Consider the following 15,582-nt stretch of genomic DNA (forward strand, 5'->3'; position numbering starts at 1 on the left):
CAAAGCCCGTTTTTTGACTGTTCTTTGTAAAGTTGCGTATTTTAATTTGGGACTCTGACTTGGTTTGCTGCTTGCCTCTGGGTAATCAGGGGGCGTTCTGGATGAGTATTTTTGTCACCTAACCCTACGCTATGACCAACAAAGTAATAACTGCGTGGGCATCAGGAGCTCGATCACAATGCATCCTGGTACACGTAGGCACTGCTGGCGCGGCTCAGCGAGCAGGAAACCTGATCTCTCTTGGCCAATATAGCACACACTGACAAATTTAATGCTTCAGTTGATTGACTGAACATCCACATAAAGTGTGGCAAATTTTCCCCTTGAATGAATGAGCATACTTTCCTAGAATGTCAAACTTTTCCTTCGAGAGGAACAATGACCGGTAAGAGTGGGTTGGAATTGTGATTTGCTCTCTGTCATTCATACACTGACAGGATGCAGAGAGTGAGGGTGAACGTTGCACAGATGCCTTCATCCACCTGCTAATCAAGCCCCTGTGACTGGCTGAGCGGTGCTTAAATCCCCACCCGCACAGAGCTTCATCTGGTGCTCTCTCTGTCCGTCACGCTCCGTCATCGCCCGCCCGCTACTTTAAGAAGGAGTCAAGCTTTCGCTCGATGTTGGCGAAGGAGTCGTCACCCATGTAGTCGATCTGGCCCGCTTCCCAGCGCTGCTTCCTCTCCTGTGATGAAACCTTCTGTGGAGGAGGAGCGAAATGCGCCGGCTGCTCTCTCCCATCCTCATGGAGCTCAGCCTGCGTGAGACAAAGAGAGAGGGAGAATGAATGAATCATTAAAGTGGAGCAATACTTTATAAGGACTGGTTTCCCCAAGTTCAGCCTTGCTCTACTGAACTCACTCTTTTTTTACTCTGACGACACAATCAGTGCATGCAGGAGTTTCATCAGATGAGTCAAGGTACAGAAAAGACATTTTGCAACACTTGTGGCAGATAAGACCTGAGTATGACTTGAGCAAGTAACATGTTTCGAAGTAAAATAAAGGCCCACTTCACTAAACTAAAGACTGGCTTTAGTGAGTAGGGAGCACATAAACAAACAAGAATTAAATAAAATGTATAAAATCCCTACTAGACATACTATTTTAAGCAATATAAAAACACTGTTGTTTAATTGTGTCTGTTGTGTTTTTTTTCTTTTCACAAAAAGCCATTAGAACCCCATTAGAAATTCTTCAGTTACTTCGACTCACTCTCCACTGAAAAATCCAATAAATATGCTGTTAACTTTAGTTTGAAAAGATGCCTCACACTTCTCTGAAAAATCCATTCTCTGTGTGTGTGTGTGTGTGTGTGTGTGTGTGTGTGTGTGTGTGTGTGTGTGTGTGTGCACTGGAGACTTTAAGCTGCTTTTTTAAGCTGCGTGTATTAGACCGCCGAGATGTCACACAATCATGCTGGTACCTATTTGTCTTAAACTCAAATTCAAGGTCATACATCTGAGTCAAAGCTACTATAATAAACTTTAATATCTTGATTTTTTAGGCCTCTGTGGACAGAGGTGGTAGTAGTAATAACTACAAAATATGATATCAAAAATAATATTATCTTAATAAAAATCTCTGCATCTTTCTTTTTAGCTTACTAATGTAGTCCTCATGGTAACTTTGCTTGGGAAAAATGTAAACACAAGTTTGTTTCCTCTGATGTCCCAGTAGAAAACATTAAGAATACCTATAAAGGAACAGACAACCTTCCCACTGATGGTCTTGTTTGCTTATGTAGGTCATATAGAGGCAACAGTGTTGAACTGAGACTGTTTAATATCTGGTTAAAAACTCATTGTAGTAGCTTTAAACATTAATATAGTCAGTCTCACAGCACACTGTTGACTGCTGTTCAATATATTTTAAGTCACGGTCAAATTTCCTACTTGATCAGCTGTTAAAATAAAATCACAGCGAAACTGACCTGGATTAATATTATCACAGGACCTCTGTGTTTGACATAATATGGTGGGTAATTCAAGGTAAAATTTTTACTTAACTAATTATGGACATAGTGGGTTTGCACAGGATTAAGTTCACAGATGACCTCCGCAATTATTAGAAATTACCAGAGGTCCCTGGGTAATATTAGTCCTCTGTGAATTTGGCTGCAGACACCTTGCCCTCTGCCTGTGTTTCTCACAATTTTCCTGTACTCAAAATGCTTTATCAACCCAGAATATTGTCCTGATAATAAGACAGAAATTGCAAACTAACTGACCCTAAAACATTTTGGGAAATTAAATAAATGTGACATTTTCTTGCCATTCTTGGCCACTGAGGCACTATTCGGTTGTTTAAAGTGGCACAGTGTCACTTTCAACAATGAAAAAGGTTTTACGTTTTAAGTTTGACTTGCTTACAAATTGAAAAAAACTTCAGCCTGAGCCAGCACTTGGACGTAAAAGGTTTCTTAACAAAGCCGGGGTGCTTGCTTGTATAAACTTGTCGATGTGACACAAGATGACAAAGCTTCAGGCAGTTGGGCAAAGCTGGAGGATCTGGCAGCCATCCTTTTTTCACTAACTATTTCACCGCTGCTCTGTTACAACAGGCAGCATGGCAACTTCCTGCTCGTCTGTGAAGCGCTGAACAGTTGTTTAATGCTTGACTGGCACCCTGCATGCTTCAGAGACAACAGCGAGCTGCTCATACAGTCATGACACGACTGAGACGACTGGAAATACCGGCAGCAACTCACACAAACTTTGGCAACAGATTGGTGCTGAGGAATGTGGAACCAATCGATTTTTTCTTGTTGCTGCGACAACCAAAACTATCAAAGATTTTTATCTGGAGCTTAAGAACAAAAACAAAAGGCTTGGATATGTGGCATTTTCACCACTTGGCAACTGCAAACCGTGATAGATCTACACATTCAAAATACAAGCGAGAAAAAGGAGCGGTCACCTCGTAATTAGAGGTTTCAACAGTCAGGACATGATGATTATGCAACAGTCTAAACACACGATCGCACACAGTCACAGCCTCCTCGTTTATCTTTCAACACATGCACCACGGCTGACTTACGTCCTCGTTCAGCTCCGCAAAGCCGCTGTTGAAGGGAGCGTCCCCGTAGGCCTGCTGCAGTAAAGGCATCACTGATTTGGCGTACACCTGCCACCACATGAGCAGATAGTCAGGATGCAGCTGGGACGGCTCAGGGGACAGAGAATGACCTCTGACCTCGCCCTTCTGAGCGTCGTAGGAGTGGTTCCACGGCTTCACTTTGCCCAGGAAGTGCACCACCTTGGCATCATGTCCATACCTGTGAAAACACAGCAGGCGAAGAGGATGTAAGACAGCAGAAAAGAGTGGAAGACACATGCAAACCCACTCTTGTGGTCTCTAAAAACAATTTGCCAATAAGCTTTACTCAATATTAACTCCAAAACTACTTACTGATTGTTGTTGCAGGCAACATCAAAGACTGGAGAACATGGTACTAATGCAGTTTCCCCCTTATGATATCAAATTATTACTCCATCTGTTTACCATCAGTCATAATGACAATGTAACCACAAAGCGCTTGCAGAAGCCGTTTCACACTGTGATTTGCAATATGAAAATAATTGTAATAATCCCTCATTTCATAGGAAAACTGGGCACACAAGTGTCAAAAGTATAATAAATCATATCATCATCCAACAAGCCTTTTACTTGATCATGTTTGGCAGAAAATCACACAAAGCGTTTCCGGCCATCTGGCCTTCATCAGTGTGTGCCTCCGTTATCACTGCAAACAGCATTTGTGCAGTGCGAGAATGAATAGCATGACAGGCGTAGAAACATCAACTAAGAAGGGCGGGGCTTAGCGAAGGGTCAGTTTGCTTTGCTTTTCTTTAGCTTTCAGCAGTTTGTAAAAAATTGCTCTGTTGATCACATGACAGTTCTTTAACATGTTTTGGTCTCTGTCAGTTTGGAAATGTCCACAATTTAGGTGTATTTACAAAGAAAATAATCAACCAGATATGGAGAAGTGCAGAGAACAGCAGCAGGAGCGTCTTTTAATTTTCTCCTCCACACGTCAAAAGCGCAACTTAATGATTATACAATGGTAGACGGCGCAGTGGCCGATGACATCGCGATGGATATTGGCATGGGCCCAAACCTGTTACCTACAGTGGTGGTCAGCACGCCCCCAGTTTGGACAAGGTGCAGTAGTCACAGGGTGGGACGCTAAGCAATGTACTGCTGTGGACAGGGTCAGCAGAAAAACGTACTTTAGTCACCTGAAAAAGGCCCACCTAAAGAAATCTATATCAGTTCAACTGCACACTATATTTAGAATATTTTCACCACTTTACCTTGCCGTCAGACAGCCTTTTCCAACTGGAACTCGCCGTTATATAAACCAAATATCGCTCTCTTCAAACCAACCAGACTCCATTAGCAAAAACAGTCATTTCACTCCACAGAACACGGAAGTGGCTTCTATCAGTGACGTGATTGGTTAGTTTGTTTGTGTTATTGTGTGACATTGGTGAACCCAAACTAAACTTTTAAAACACAGGTTTCACACAAAAACAAACTAACAGATTGAAGCAGCAGTAGACCAGCAGCTCCCATGTTCTGCAGGCTAAAATTACTTTTTTACTTTGCCAAAGCAGTCTGGTTGCTTTGGAAAGAGCGATATTTGGCTCATATGATGGTAGTTTCTGTCAGCATATATATATAAATATGTAATACACTCGAACTGATATTGATTTAAGTGGCTTAAATACATCTTGTTGCAGACCCTGTCCATAGCAACAAATTGATAAGCTTCTGTGTCTGTACACTGACTATGGCTAAGTACCTCATACAACCCCGCTACAAATAATAAAAACTACCCCTTTACAATCTACATAATACTCAGCCTACTCCAGTTTCTGTATATTGATGTTGCCATGTTCCCAACCCGCATTTTAAGGACCTGGAATTTTGCTTTAATACTTACTGAGACAAACCCCACAACAGGACACAAACAGCACAAATTCAAATAAATCAAAGTATACAAGCTACAGTAAGGCCTCTTTTATGAAGCAGGTTGTGGCAGAATGTATTGTGTTGAACGTGTTGTGCTTCCCCTACATTTCAGCAGTGTCTTGTAATTCAACACCTGACCACAGACACACACACACACACACACACACACACACACACACACACACACACACACACACAAATACACAACCTTTGCACCGACCTTGGATAAGCTTTATGTCTCCTAACAAACAAACATCCTGAGGTTTCACAAGAAAATCTACAGAACCGGGGCAATAAGTCGACTACACATGGACATATGAAGAAAGCCAGTATGAGTGTGTGTTTGTGTGCACTGACTGTTTGAAAGCTGGCAGGTAGGAGTAGATGGCGATACTGCTGAGGTTGTAGATGAAGGGGAGGTGTTTGGAAATATCTGCCGTCGCCCAGGTGTTAAAGAAACTGTTGAGGACCCCCTGATCTCCACCTGCAGACATGGACAGAAACACAGACAAATAAGCTCAGAATCATAGTTCGAGACACCACTTCTGGCCAAGAGAGCAGATCTCATTACAGAAACATCCTAACTAACAGATCCTATCTTAGTAACCATGGTAATTAGGGTTATGATCTAATTTAATCAAAAAGACATTGCAGATGAACAGTTCAAATGGGGTTGTGTTTACTGTATTTATGAGATGAGCCCATTTGAACACACCTCCTTATGTTGTGTTCACGATCAGAAACAGAAAGATTTTTGTTAGCTCCAAGTTCACAACTTCACATAGATGTTGGTAAGTGATGTCAGATTGAGTATTTAGTATTTCCTAACCTGAGATATAATAGGATGAAGTAAAATAGGAGAATTGGCCTCTATTAAACTGGAAAAATCCTATCTTAGACTTTACTTATCTTAAGGCAAGAAGTTTCTATGATACAGTCCCTGGTTTAAATAAACCAGAATTGCCCTCAAAGGTATCAGATAAAGTAAACAGTTAACTTAATTCCCTAAATTCCCATTTTGATTTAGTAAAGGCAACAAATCAGACAACTGAGCAGGATACATAGAGGGGGACACAACCACAACCACCAAAAAGTGTTGTATTTATATGTGAAAAGTGGAGTCAGTTCTATTAAATGTATGTTTTCATTTACATCATTTATTTAGAATTATGGGGGCAACTTCAGAAGATCCGTTTCCACATTTCTGGCTAAAGTGGAACAAGGTCACAGATAGCTAAGAGCTCTGGTATGTTAACATACACAAACCCACATTTGGGGCAGCAACAGTCATGTGAGATTGTTTCTGCATTTTTCCATTGAGCAGAGGGAGTTTTCAAAGACATGAAACAAACAAATAAATTAAATTAGATAATTTTATTGGGGAAAAAATTGATGGTTTAATTGCAATAGCATTTACCTCTCTTGACCTTTCTTCTCAGGCTACTGAAACCCAGACACACACTCACACACACACACACTAGAGTACATACCTGAATGGTCAACTACACACACACACACACATACTGTTCATTCCCACAGACTGTGTCCTTTCTGACAAAAATAGAAACTGTAAAGTGTTGACAAGAGGATGCTGCACACAGTGAATGACAACATATGATGAACCTTATGCACACAAACAGATGGCAGATGTATGTGACAAAGGGCAGAGGTGAACCAGCCGTGTGAGGACAAGGTAAGACCGAGTCGGAGTTAAGACTAGGACACGTATGACCGTGTGTAGAGGGAGAGGGGTAACAGGAACTTTTGGAAGCTACAAACAAACTCTTCATATCAAAAACACGATGGCTCCTGCAGCTGATTTGCTTTGGTCTGAGCCACAGTAGAAATGTTTGGTGCCGTCTTGTATTCGGTTCATGTTCACACTGTCCACTGACAGCCAAGGCTTATAAACAAAAGACAAATACAGTCACATACACTACAATTTGTTTATTCAAATAAACTCTGTCCAACTCCTCATTCTGCACAGTCTAAGTCCCAGTAACTTTAGTGAAAGACGATGAAATTTTAGCCATTATTTATCTTTTTCAAAATGTCCAACTTTTCATGCAAAATACCAATATTTTAGCCATTTGTGGGGTTGTATGAGGTACGTGCCTCCAGTTTACAAAAGGTGAAGAAAAAATACAGATGAAAACACCCGTGTCTCACCGTCAAAGCTGCCGTTTTCGCTGCAGAACTCGAGCAGCTTCTCGTGCGTCTCGTTGGACGGTCTGAAGACAAACACCCCTGAGTTGAAACAGTCTGGCCAACCTGGATCTGGTGCTGCAGACAGTTCCTCCCTCTCAAAGAGTTCATCTATATTTGACAGCACCTGAATAAAACAAAGGTTACTTACTTGAGTTTCATCATGTTTCCGCAGTAGCAATTTGCTGAAAAATGCAGAAGTCTGAGGCAATAATAAAGCAGAAACATGCAGTTCAGGTGTTCAATAGATTACATTTTAACAATTCATGAAATTTAGACCGTTTCATGTTGTGATCACAGTTTTTACACTGTTTTTCATTGCCGCTGTGCATGTTTTCCTCCCGTTGTCAGGTTTGTTTCTCACCAGTGTGTCTGCGTCCATGAACACACACTTGCTGTAGTGTGTGAGAGTCCAGCAGTGTAGTTTGGTGAATGTGACTCCCAGGTCAGGACGCTTCATCATGGACAGATGTGCTGAATCTCCTGAGTCCATAACGTCCACCACGCGCACCTCGTCAAATATGGACCGCAGTGCATCTCTGCAACAAAAACAGCTTGTATTTCAGCGTGCGTGTTGGATATAGTTTGTGTTTGAAATTAAGGCTAAAGAGTTGGGATTTTTTAAACCCAACATCAGCGATTACCTGCAAGGTTCTGCAACATGAGGACCTACGAGCGCCACCAGCTTCCGGGTCGTGTTGTGGTTTCGTAACGACTGGCCGAGAACCATCGCTCCCTTGGCGTAGTTGTCATTTGTGGCCAGCGTCACGAAAGCCTGGTCTGCTTGGAAAAACACAAAGACGGACACACTCATCAGCCATTTGACATTTATTATCTAAAGACCATGTGGCATGAAGTAGTAGGTAAACTTAGGTGTTACCAGTGATACTAATAAAGGCTCTGTTCCAGTCAGGTCAAACAGAGTCAGGGTTCTGTAATTGTGCATGTTGTCTCACTGAAAAGGCTCTGCTGAAGTACATATAACGGGGCCTTAGCTATTTCACATCGATATGGCTGCCATGGAGAAGTTAGTGCCATGACTTTATGTCTTTCTTGTCTTAAACCATTTCAGTTTCATGCAAAAAACAGATCAAGGTCAAGTACATTGCTTAGCTTCTGTACTGGTGCTCCTCTCGGCTTCTCCAAACTGGAGACGCATAAGTATTTCATGCAGCCTGACTTAAAATAATCCAAACTGTTCCTTCAAAGTACAACAATGGCTTCTCAGGTTTCATTCCAGTCAAACTGGGTCGCTGATCTTTCACTGAGGCCGAAGACACACACCAGGAATGTGGATAGTTTCTAAAAGCATGATAACCAATAAATTGCAGTGAATTATTTACAGCCTCCTCCCCCATTAAGCATCAAACATCACATAATCACATAAACAGGAGGCAGAACACCAGCAGGAACTGACAGGGTTAATGAAAACTGTATTTATCAGAACTCCTGGTGCTTCCCCAGCTCTCATGCACACTGTTGCTGTTGTTTGGCTTTTATTCTCTGCTATACTGTTACAGCAATGGGTGACCTATTAATCATGCTGATGATTAAGATAGACTTATAAATATCAGTTATGTAAATATACAATTATCTCTGTGTACATTACTTAAAAAGACACTGACCGGGCATTTATATCAACATTTACTATTAAAGTGACTAAATGTTCTCACATAGAAATTATAAAAAGGCAGCATTTTGTGTTCTTTCCACCATAACATTGATGCTGAAACCACTGGTGCCTCTGTCTCTTCAGGGGATAGTTTAGTGTTTAGTTTAGTTTTTTTTTTTTAAGTGGGGTTGTATGAGGTACTTAAATTTAGTCAGTGTGCTATTTACAGTAGAAGCAGCAGGAGTGCTGGTGTTGGAAGCTAAACAATTTACTGCTATGGACATGGTCTTTCAACAAAACATATTTTAGCCATCTAAAAAAAGGGCCAGTTAAAAATAATCAATACGAGATTGTGTGTGCTATATTTAGAATATTCTCACCACTTTACCTGACCATCAGACAGCCTTTTCAATTAAGAAACCACTGCTATATAAGACAAATACTGCTCTCTTCAAACCAACCAAACTCCATTGACAAAATTTTACCTCACAGAACACAGGGGTTGCTGGTCTACCGCTGCCTCGATTGGTTAGTTTGTTGTCGTTATTGTACAATAATGCAAACAAACTAATCAGCTGAGGCAGCGGTGGACCAACACTCCTGTGTTCTGTGAGGTAAAATTATTGATTTTGCCAATGGAGTTTGGTTGGTTTGGAGAGAGTAATATTTGACTGATGTAACAGAGGTTCCCCATCAGAAAAGGCTGTCTGACAGCAAGATAAAGTGGTGTATAAGTTGTCACTTATATAGATTTTCATTTCATTGTTTGTCATTTTTTTCACTATCCCTGTCCACAGCATTGCTCACCTTCCTTGCAGGTACTCAGAACATAAGTATCCCTTTCATTTGACAGTAAACTACATTAAATCTATGAACTTTTTTTCCTAGAGCTGCCACAATCAATCAATTAATTGATTAGTAAATTAATCACCAAGTATTTTGATAAAGAGATTAATTGGTTTGAGTAATTTTTTGAGGGGAAAAAAAGCAAAATTCTCTGATTCCAGCCTCATAAATGTGATCAACATTTTTCACCGTTTCCTGAATCAAAAAACTAATTAATTAATCAAGAAAATAATTGGCAGATTAATTGACATTGAAAATATTAATTAGTTGCAGCCCTATTTTTTCCCCTTTTAGCAAACAGGAACAAAACTCTCACATCCACTGTCCCGTCCTGTCTGCACTGTCTAACCCACCAGTACCAGTGTGTCCAATTCGTCTGCAGGCCTTTTGTGTGTAGCTCAGTGTCTGATGACCCCCCCCCCCCCACCCCCCCCACCATGCATTAATGACAGCAGGGGGCACAGTGTGTCGCTGCTGGAGTGAAAGTAGGCCCAGAGCCAGCAGATAGTATTCATCAGGCTGAATGCGTGTGTTGCACGGGGCTTCTGGGAAACCTGACCGGAGGGGAGGCGGTGTTGTACGGTTGCTAAGATCTGAGTCAAGGAACTATGAAGTGACTATCAAAAGAGTGTGAGGCCTGCCTCGCCTGCAAGGCCATACAGGAAGCATGTGCTGTGTTCCCACTGAGCTATCTGTGGCTACGTAACCATGTGACCTCCACACCTCTGGCTCTGATAAGTTTCATAATTATGAAGACAGGCGTTTATGAATAACTAATTCTGGTAAATCAGTTTAAAATAGTGATAATGGTGCACAGATTCTAAAATATAATTGAGTAAATTCATGAATAACCGTGAAAAAATACATTTCTTTATATGCTTATGCTTATAGGTCAAATTAATTGTTTTATATAAACAAAATGCATGAATATTGCATGTAAAAGGACCAGTAAAACATAGGAACACTGTTTCCTGGATGTAATTTCATGTCATGCATTTTTGTATATAGATACTGTTACCAGTCCTTTATCATAGAGTAGCTTTTCTAGTTATTTTTCATAGTAGTACACTACTAGTAATATACTGTAAAGGATGTGACAATATGTGCCGTTTATAGAATTAGAAAGAAAGAAAGGCCACACACTGTGGCGCACGTACGCACAGAGAAACAAATAGTCAAGTTAACCGAATACACCACAGTAACACAGGAAGTTAATGGCTTCTTCTTTAAAAAATAAAAGCACTCTTGAGTTGTGGAATAAAAGTTAAGTTTAAAGAACTGGGGCAAGTTAGACATATTTGGAACAGACAGAAGTTCTACTTTTTTCAGCAGGTGTGCACAAGACCATAGACTAGACAGTGAAAAAAAAAGGACAGTTTCATAACATGGCTAGGTCTGGCTGATTAACCCTTTAATGTCAGCATTTCTCCCACTATCTGTGCATAATAATAATAATAATAATAATAATAATAATAATAATAATAATAATAATAATAATAGGACTGCAACAGTGCAACAGAATTTTATTTAAAAGTTGTATTTGTTTTCAGTTAATTTTTTTCAATTCTAGGTCTTGAAAATGTCCCCAAAGGCCAAGATAATTTCTTTAAATATCTTGTTTTTGTCCAATGTCAGTATAAAACCTAAAGATATTCCATTTATAATCATAGAGCATAGCAATTATTCACATTGTAGTGGCTTAAACAAGTTAATATTTGCCATTTTTGCTTAAAATAACTTTACTGGTGAATTAATTATCAAAATGATGAATTTTCTGATGCTAGACTAATCAATTAATCAGCTAATCATTTCAGCATTAATATGAAGGGAAGAGTATTAGGGCAAGGCATAAGGGGAAAAAATGAGAGAAGGAAGGTTAATTAAATTTTGCATTTTGAGAATAAAGTGAAAATGGCAAGAATAAAGTTGAAAGGTCAAGAATTAAGTATTCTGACTTTTCTCTCAGTATAGTATTTCAACTTTATTCTTTTCTTATGTGTGGCACTAATACTGAAAGTTCGACTTTATTCTCGATATGTCAACATTATTCTTAAAAAGCAGACTTTTTTTTCTTTAATGTGGCCCTAATCTTCCATCATAAGGTTGTAATCTGATTAAGCACAAATATATTTAGAAAAATGCACCATGTAAATGTGTTTAAACTGAAATAATAAAGTTCTTAAAACTACATTTTAATACAGGGCTGCTCTACATGAAGGGGCCTCAAGATTGTGCAACGATGCATGTGACACCTTAAAGGAATAGTTCTAATAATATACTTGAACAAATGATGTTGCTGCTGTGTTTATATCTGTGTGTTTCTATGTTGGACTGGCTGTGAAAACAGATCTCCCTCTGGGACAATAAAGTCTGAATCTAATCTGACCTATTTATTTGCTTTCTCGCCAAGAGTTGGAAAAGTAAATCAATACCACTCTTATGTTTGTGCTGTAAATATGAAGCTACAGCCAGCAGTTTCTTTTTTCATCTTTGTCTTTGAGCTGGCTAAGCTAACCTCTGCAATTTACATGGAGAAATTATCGATGCTGGTAATGCAGTGAGTAATTTCCACTAACACACTTTGTGACACCCAGCTGTGCAGTGTCACAATCTACACTTCCATTTTGACTTCTCTCTGACTCTGTGGCTGTGAACATACGACACGTCTGTGATAAACCGTTTTCACAGCACCCATATTGACATGAAATAATAAGTTAAACACAGGAGTTACCAGTGATACTAATTAAATGTAGCAGAGACTCTCCAGTGAGGCAACATGCACCACAGCAGCACTCTGATTCTGTTTGACCTAAATGGAACTGAACCTTAGTTAGTATCACTGGTAAACACTTGTATTATTTAATGTCAAAATGGCTGTTACGTAAAAGGTCTATAGATCTAAACCAACATTATTTTATTAGATATTTTGATGTGCTGTGACTGTTGACCGAGAACGTACAATAAATTGAAGTAGAAACATGGAAACGTTTTGTTTAAAGTAAATTAGACAAATGACAGTAAAACAAGCTTTTTTCAACACTAAAATATCCAACTACATTTGTCACAATTTTCATCAGTGAAGCAATCAAATTGCAGTCAATTGTAAAATTAATTACCAACTATTTAAATAATTAATTAGCTGATTTCAGCTTCTAAAATGTGATTATTTTCTGTTTTTTTTAGTTCTCTATGACAAAAAAAAATCAATAGTTGTTGTGGACAAAACAAGACATTTTTCACCATTTTATGACATTTTTTAGACAAAAAATAATTGATTGACTAATTGATAAAACAGGTTAATCAATAATGAAAATAATAGATGGTTGTACTCCTGATGATAATAGTTCAATTTAAGCTCTATTTAGTGATATTAGTATCATTCTCAAAAGTCCAGTATGAGCTATAATTAAAACTCTTCAAGACTAGAGCCAAGATGAAATAGCAAAATTCAATTCAGAATATGCCTTTTTATGAAAATCCTGGATTTTGTTTCTGATCAGAATTCTTTCACATTTTGTTGCTCAACATCGGTTGCGGTCTAAACGGTTTTATTTTGAAATGGGTCACCGGAAGTGCTCTGTGTGTTGTTATAACGCTTCACTGTGGTCCAAACCGCTGCAGCAACTCATCAAATAAATCATCACAACCTGACAGATGTTCACAGAAACATCTGTACTAACATCAAACATCACTGCCTCGTCTCTGTCCATATTAAAGCAGCAGTGAGCGAAACCGCTGCTGTTTTCCGTAACGTGTAATAAATTCGCGATATTTGGTGAGAAGAGGGCAGTTCTCGCAGCCCCGGTCCGGTCCGGAGCGGCCGTGTTCTGGTGTCAGTGTGGCGGCTGTGGGCGTCGCCGGAGCCTCTCTGTGTCCTACCTGACATGGTGCGATGAGGAAAGTCCGCCCGGGCCGCGGGGGTCGTGATGGGGCAGATGAAAGGTTTGCACTGCGAAGGGCAGAGCTTCAGCAGCTGGGAGCAGTCCAACACAGGAATTAAGCCCCACATTTTCCGGGTCATGTGATCTCTGACAGCTGACACGCCCACCTGCGCTTTCTCTATCTCTCTACTTGCAGTTTATTAAAAAAAAAAAAAAGTCAGAGATGAGATAATCACACACAGGTTTATATCCTGTTGAAATGATATCGAAACCACAGTCAACTGTCGCAACAGCTTGCAACAAAAATAGTGCATTTAAAATTCTTAGTACATATGTAGCCTATTTTAATCAAAATATACTTAATTTAGGACTCATTATGGACATTGGCCCACTTCAGAATAATGTATATGACATCACTTGACTGAGTAAGCATCATTTTAATGTCACAGCTAGTAAAAGTGGAACTAACTAACTATCACTTACTTTAGATGCTGGTTAGTTTAATCTTTAAATCATCATTAATTTGTTGATTATACAACCTGAGTTCCAAAAAAAAGTTGGGACGTTGTGTAAAACATCAATAAATACAATGCAATACTTTTTGTCTTGTATTCAACTAAGAAAAAACAAGGACTGGAAAAAGTTGCTCAAAAGTAAATAACAAATAAATGAATAAATCTGGTTGAATATGACTTAAACTCATATACCAGGAAAAATTTCTGCAGGTGACTTGGGGTTTTGTCAAGTCTTCCTCCAGCACAGAGAGTTTTCACCCCATTGTTTTGCAAAGGAGAGCGCTGCTTGTCATATAGATGAAGTCCTCTGACCTGATCCAGTACAAAGATGTTATACTGAGGCAATACTGTATTACTTGAAGTACTTACAAGATACAATATATTCTGTACTAAGCTGTGAATACGGATTTTTACATATATTTTTGAAGATTCACCACAATAAATCAAAAATGCTTTCCTGTAGTTACATGCTCTGAACAATTAAGCATGGCAATTGTAAGATAAACTGTGCAAGGCCTTAATTTGTCTCTTTCCTGCAGAATTACACTGAATAATGAAAAAAGTGTCCTAAGAGTAAGTCATAGAGACGACACAGTGATACAAACAGCAGAGGAAAGTACATTTACTCGTGTACTGTATAATTCTTAGGTACTCTGGCACTTTTCATGTGTTTATCCAGTCCGTATTGATGGTAAATGTAGTCAGCTGAAGCAATACATTCATTAGTGTGTGTTATATTGACAGAGAAAGAGTTTAAATGCTGCAAAATCTGTTGTTCATCCTGCATCCAGTGATGTCACAGTGATGCAGTTAGTGTTAATAAAGATCTACAGCTTGGGTTTCTAGTCTCCACCTCTGGGTAGCCAGGGGGTGTGCTAGATTAGTATTTTTGTCATCTAACACTACTGTTTTGGCCAACAAACTAACAGCTATAGGCTCTAGGGTGGTGATACATGGAGTCAGGTCACTATGGTGCTCACATAAACACAGAATAGATTAGAAAACAGCAGGACTGGAGTGAATCTTGAAAACAACACTCAGTGGGGTTTCAGTAAGTTAGACAGAAAAGTTATTTGTCTTACAATATATTGCAGAATACATTAAAAGTAAATGGTGGTGTGATTTGCATAAAGGAAAATTATTTTTATTTAGTTTTATTCTCATTTGGCACAACACACTGAATACAATTTGTGTTATTTCAAAGACACTTTAAGGGTGATCCAAGACCGACTGTATGTGAAAGTAAACTGCATTTAACAACAGTATCTGCATTTGGAAAATCTCTGTTAGCCTTAGATATCCCATTTGTACGCATTCATTAAAATGATGATGTGTATTTTCAAACATAATTTCAGACAAAATTAAATTTTGGGGAAAAAAAAAAGATTTGAAAAAACGTAAAGTATAGTAATAACACTGAAATGTATTTATAGCAACTTAGCAGCTAATTGCTGCCACTAAGTTACTGAAACTTTTACGGCATTCTTGTTACAGAGTAGAGTATTAGCATGTGTCAGAATAAATGGACTCTACCCACAGAATGAGTA

The 15,582-nt window shown here is 39.1% G+C and overlaps 1 protein-coding gene across 1 annotated transcript; it reads right to left on the reverse strand.

The window, feature by feature from the left end:
- Positions 1–201: 201 nt before the first annotated feature.
- LOC146311094 (glycogenin-1-like) lies at positions 202–13,675 on the reverse strand. The gene is made up of 7 exons (XM_084742983.1): positions 13,519–13,675; positions 7,826–7,961; positions 7,546–7,720; positions 7,146–7,308; positions 5,334–5,460; positions 3,039–3,276; positions 202–757 (listed from the first exon to the last, which is right to left on the reverse strand). Exons 1-7 carry the CDS (start codon positions 13,658–13,660, stop codon positions 590–592), a joined length of 1,149 nt encoding a protein of 382 aa, XP_084599109.1. The 5' UTR covers positions 13,661–13,675; the 3' UTR covers positions 202–589.
- Positions 13,676–15,582: the final 1,907 nt, after the last annotated feature.

This window comes from Lutjanus erythropterus, chromosome 18 (assembly GCF_056507025.1).
Source record: "Lutjanus erythropterus isolate fLutEry1 chromosome 18, fLutEry1.hap2, whole genome shotgun sequence".
Taxonomy (NCBI): Eukaryota; Metazoa; Chordata; class Actinopteri; order Lutjaniformes; family Lutjanidae; genus Lutjanus; species Lutjanus erythropterus.